At 35.5% G+C, this 6,002-nt stretch overlaps 1 protein-coding gene across 2 annotated transcripts in view; it reads left to right on the top strand.

Annotated features, from left to right (window-relative positions):
• Window positions 1-3,632, top strand: part of LOC111337204 (lysM and putative peptidoglycan-binding domain-containing protein 2) — a 4,448-nt gene extending 816 nt beyond the window's left edge. The window contains exons 2-3 of one of the 2 annotated variants that reach the window (XM_088730320.1): window positions 697-1,043; window positions 1,811-3,632. In XM_088730320.1, the coding sequence (XP_088586446.1) occupies window positions 697-1,043; window positions 1,811-1,898 (435 nt within the window). In that variant the 3' untranslated portion in view covers window positions 1,899-3,632. Of the gene's footprint in view, window positions 1-696; window positions 1,044-1,718 lie in introns of both variants that reach the window. The other variant, XM_022943458.2, reaches the window with a different exon arrangement.
• Window positions 3,633-6,002: the final 2,370 nt, after the last annotated feature.

The following is a 6,002-nucleotide window of genomic DNA, read 5'->3' as shown; positions in this document are numbered from 1 at the left end:
CCTACCACTCATCTGGAGTGATCTTTTATTTTCTTTACATTTTTTGCTTTCGAACAATGACTACGTATTTGCTTTGTGTTTATTTCACAACTCTTCCGATTCCCATTAGCTGTAATTTAAAAGCTATGATACAGTAGTGTGCAGAGTGGCCTCTACAGCCACTTCAGGAAGTGTTCCAGTAATTCAACTACAGATCCCAATGCTTAGTACAACATCCGGAAAGAGTACCATATAACCCCATACATTAATTATGCATTCCACTTCTTTGTCTTTCACGACAAAACTTTAAAAAGAAAGTCAACTAGTCTGAATGCATAATTAATGTCTGGGGTTATATGGTGGTACTCTTGCCCAACATCCTCTCTTGAGATGAATGGATTCTGACCATTTCAAGCTTATCTTGCTCAGTATCTCTAGAGGCTCATTTTCTCATTTTTAAATGTAACAGTAAATGTGGTTTTCTTTAATTTTTTGGGAATTGAGATGTAAAACTTGAGCCTATGAACTATGTGTCCATGCCTTGGCATAAGAACAAAAAAAATTCAATTATGCTTTCCATACAAGACTGTTGTTAAACCAAATCCAAACTAATCACAGTGGAAAACCTCTCCATTTACTTATCAGACTTAATAGCTACAGTTAAAACTTTTTTTTGTCAATGAGTTAAGAAGTTAATATCTACATTATATCTTTTAGATTGAGCAGTTGAGAAGAGCAAACAAAATTTGGGCCAATGATAATATACACTTGTTTAAAATCCTAAAAATTCCAGTTAAGAAGGACTCAAAACACTATGTGGAAGACTTGGAATTTTCTGAAGATGAATCAGGGACAGATGATAGTGGAATAAATGAAGACAAAATCACAATTAGTTTTGATGCAAGGGGTGATATAGCAAAGAAAAGTGATTCTTTGTGCGATGCATCCCTCGATGGATCTAAAGAAATAGAAGGGAAGAGTCAACAACAAAACACGGCTTCCAGTTTTTTGGAGCAACTTGATGCAAGGATAAAAAGCTCTAAAAAGGAATCTGAGAAACTTAGGTAAGTTCTGATGATGATGAGAGAAGGAAACTGAAATAATGTGACTACAACTCAACAAGAGCAATGATGGTTATATGCTATGTACTCTTGCAACTAGTATTAGGAAAGTTAGGAAATGGGTTGTTTTTGATCAACAAAGTCCAGTGTATAATAATACATATGAACCTCAAATGGTGGCATGGCTTGCAGTACTGATCTAGTGACTCATTTCTTTTGATGTAATGTCTGCAATTTATTAAAAAATCTCTCCATGGAATTCAGATCAGAGTGAGTGAACCCCCAAGACCTCTCTTACCCAGTGCATGAGATTGAGGCATGCATGTCAGTCAGTTCAAGTTGGGACTGCAAGGCTAAAACAGTCTGGCTTCAGATTGATACCCTCATATTATCTGAAAACCTGTAGGACTGAAAAACAACATGATTAGTATCCATACTCCAACATCAAAAGCAATAAAATGCTAAAAGATCTGAATGAAATCACAGACTAACTGGTCACCCAAACTACACAGAAATGTATATTGATTGAAAGTACACTTTATACCCAAAGGGACACATTGACTAACTTGATTTAATGTGTATATATCATTGAACAAAATGGTATGATTTTTTTTTTATTGTTTCATTTTGATCATTCAATACAAGCCATTAAGTCAATGAAACACTTTTTGTGCACAGAACTGTTTCAGGACCTAAAGTTATTGCAGATTTAGATAGAGCACACTCTAGAAGTCTCACATCTGATGATGATTTGTTTCGACCACTTGAAGCTGGAATTTCAAGGCGACAAAGAGGACAAGTTCTTGCATCAAAGAGGCATGTAAGAAAGGAGAAAACTGCAGTTCAGGATACAGATGATCAGTTCTTCGAGCTTTGATATAAATTATGATCTACAACAGACATTATTTTAATTTTAAAGGTTGTAAATCATCGAAATCATGACTCCAATTTTATCAATGAGACACAACCATTTACAACAAAGCACATGACTGTAAATTCAAATGTTTTTATTCATATCAATAGTAGGGGAAAAAAAAAGGAATAAGCTGCAGATTCTTCAAGGGCTTGTTGTAAATTTGTCCATTCACAGCATACATAACTATCCAGATAGCAATCATAATCCTTTGGTTTTGTTAAATGGCCTTAGTTTCTTAGAAGCACAAATTGTTTTTCAATTGGGAAAAATGCTCTGAAACTTTGGCCCAAAGGAGAGGAGGTAACTTGATTAAGAAAGCCCATTCTTTTAGTCACTAGAAATCCATTTTCCTATCAATTTTGCCTTCAATTATCCCTTCACCCTACCCATCTGTTGTTCATACATTTGAAGGCAGTTGATCTCTACCAGAAATCAAGAACAATCTGTCAGCTCAAATATACCTTAAACTCTTAGAGGTGATTAACAGATAACTTCTCCGTAAAATACTCATACATTATCCAGCAAACAGGTAATGAGAATGCTCAAACTTATTAAGTCGAAGTTGTTTTCTTGATCCAATGCCAAATTAGTAAGGTTCCAGTCGAGATGGACCATTTTAAAAATCACTCAAATTCAGTTTGTCTGCCCAGGCAGTAATTCAATATTCAATGGCAGTAAGAATTTACTCTAGCTGTAGAGCTAACTACCATGGAACCCTTGAGTTACATTAATGTTATCTAGAAAGGCCACTTGTTAGAAGAAAGTTTGTCATTGCAGAGTGAATATTCCATCTCTTTATCACGATTAATAGGTCTTGACTCTGTTTTACATGAAAAATGAAACCGAACTCCTAGCTGTAGAACCATGTATAAAATGGAAAAGAAAATATCAGATATTAGTTCTGAACAAAACTACAATGAATTTGAATGTAGAGTAATTATCAGGAGCGGTTGTTACTCCCTGCAGAAGCATAATTTTTAATATATTTTTTCATCATTAAATCTATGAATTTCTCTTAGGAAATAGTAATTAATTAAAGTATTTTTATAATGAAACAAATTCACAATGTAAATTTGGTCCAGGGAGATGATGTGACATATTTAAAAAGAAAATTATAAAAAAGAAAAAAAACCAACGTGAAATACAAACTGAATGAGATGTGACAAGCATCATACAAAACATGCAATGCTTTTGATACTCTCAAGACACAGCATCTACTTAATTGTCTGTAAGTTTCTATTTTCCTCTCTGCTGAATTTGTCAATGATTATGTAACCTTTTTTTGCCATTTTATTTCAGTTTATTACTTTCATGATTGTTTAAATTATTAATAATCCATTATTGCCCTATAATTAATAATGACAATACACCAAATGCAAATATGGTGTCCAACTTACCGGTAAGTTGCCATTTTTCTGGACTCACTAGCCTCATCTTTGCGTGGAAACACAAAAGGATTATTACAGGTGTGAGAGTCTAGTGAGTCCAGAACAATGGCAACTCAAATTGGATGCCATATTTGCATTTGGTGTATACTGTGTTTGATATCAACATTCTCACATATGTTGTTACCTTAAATTTCAAAGCTGGAAATATGATGTAATCTTTCAGCTCTATGCAGTGGTATTGTATAGTTCTTTGTATTTCTTGTTTGGTAATGGTATGCAGACACCTCATTGCAGGTATGTTTCATTTTTGGTAACTTTTGGAGTGTATTCAAACAAATTTCACTTCATCTTTCATCTCCCATCTAGATAGTTTACATATTGGAGAGCACTCTGTTTGAAAATGGTTGTTATGTCAACAGAAAATAGGTGATATGTTAACAAGAAATTCAGATATGTCAACAAGGAAATTAGGAACATTGTTTAGTTTGAGAAATATAGACAGTAAATTGCTAGTTAACCCTTCCACTCCGAACAGAAACTAAGACATGATATAGTATCGATAGAATCTCAAGCAAAGTGGTGATGCAGCATCAAATTCTCAGAACAAACTTTATGAGAAGCATATGGCAGACAGGAAGGAGAATTTCCTTCAAGTTTTTGCGAGTAAAAATGTTTGTGGGAAGAACTAAATTGTTGATTTATGTCGTGGAGTACGTGGTAACTCGTACCAGGTTTTGATGGGCAGATGCATTAACTCTCAGAAGTGATCAAGATTCGACTTCTCCCTACTATGTCCATAATCGGACTACTCAGGTAAAAAAGGTTATCTTGAATTCTCTTAACTAGCTTACAAGGAAGTGTCTAGCAGCTAAAGGGGAGAAAGAACAATCAGATGTCAGGAGTTCAAAAGCTAACTGTATCATCTAAGGGTTTTTTGTGATGTTCACTTGTAACGTTATTAGGTACCACACTATCTGGGACACAGTAACACATTTTACAAGCTTTCCTCAGTTCTATATCTCAGTTAACTCTCATGCAGAGCTGCAACCGAAATTGAAAATAATTCTATATAAACATAATTATAGGTTTAGTATACACCTCCAATTTTTCATCGTCTGGGCTCAATCAACATGTTGCTACTTGAATGATTAGCAATTTTATAGGAAAATTCATGACCTGACGAGGCACGTCCGCGTTAAATTGCACGCTAAAACCGATACGCGATGAGTGCGATATCGGTTTCCAAGTGTAGTTTGCCGCGGAATTCACGAGTCAGGTAATGGACTTTCCTTGAATCGCATAATTGAATTAAAAAAGATAATAATTATAAAACAGCTATAATATTGTTTGTTTTAATTCTGTGCGCGAAACGCGCAGCGAAACAATATCATTCAGCCTCGTTTGAACTCTCAATTCCACGCTAAATCGCTTTGTTAGCGTTTAGCGTCTAAATAGGTCAACCAAATTTGTATTTGTTTATTCAAACCAGTTAGTAAGAGTTCCGAAAGGCTTGATAAGGTTTCCTCTGTGGACAAGAAAAAAAGGACTGAAATGGTAAATGACCTTGGCTATCGTTTTTAAGCCCAAGGTAATTTGAAAGAATTCGCCTGTTCCTGGAGTCCTTTTGGTAAAACCGAAGCACGATTCACGAGGTAGGGCAGTAGCGACGGAACGGAAAGTCGAGAGAGGCTTGGGTCGGGTCGTTCCTCCTCTGCCGTTACTAACACAGTTTACCATCGCGCTCCATTTTACTCTCTGAAAGCCTGGAAAGATTAGTAAGAATGAACGTGAAAATCACGATAGGAGTGCATCAAATAAGTGGGGAAAAGTTACTTCTGATTTGATTTAGAGAAGGAGAGGGAAAACTGCCTGCAATCCGTCTTGAGTTAAAGGCGAACTGCGGCGTCTGAATTGAATTCAGAGACAAGCGTGGTAAAGCAGGAAATAATACAAGACTTGGTTCAACTCAGTCCCGTCAAGGGCATTCAGTAGCGGCATTTAAAAAATGACGAGCTGCGCTAAAGGAAACAGAAGGCTTAGTTGTTCTTTCTCGGATATTTGTGAAATAAAGTTTTCTCCTAGTAGCCTCCTTGTGTTACAGGGAAATCGTGAGTGTCTTTATGGAGTAACTTGACACTAGCTTATCAAATGGTTTATTAGCTATAATTGCGTTTTTTTGACAGAAGTATTCTCAAATGGTCAAAGATAATAATGTTTACTCGTCTCTGTGAGACATGTCTTGAGACGTCAGCTTTGAAACTCTTACGATGTCCAATTTACATCATAAACTCAGTTGATGAAACCAAAATTACTTTGTTATACTCCCTCACCGACGCTGCACCACAATCTCTTAAGAAATTTACCCCCTTTGCTAAATAAGAACTGTCAAGGGTTAAAAAAGCCACTCCGCACAAGTTGCAACAAAGGGAAAAAAGTCGGTTTTACAAACGCCTCTTATCATTCATGAAGATAAATTTCGTATCACATAGCTTGGAATTAACATCAGATTCTAAGAAGGAATATATCATATAGTTATAAATCTTTTGTTTATATGTGTTTGGTCATATTTTAGTCCTATCAGACACAATGTTCGTTTCCAAAGATATCGATATCTAACGATAAAACGGATCAAATTGAAAAAAAAAAAGAGACACATGG

This window comes from Stylophora pistillata, chromosome 1 (genome assembly GCF_964205215.1).
Source record: "Stylophora pistillata chromosome 1, jaStyPist1.2, whole genome shotgun sequence".
NCBI classification, from domain to species: domain Eukaryota; kingdom Metazoa; phylum Cnidaria; class Anthozoa; order Scleractinia; family Pocilloporidae; genus Stylophora; species Stylophora pistillata.
Note: the sequence above shows the minus strand (reverse complement) of the source record. Positions and strands in the feature narration are given on the sequence as shown.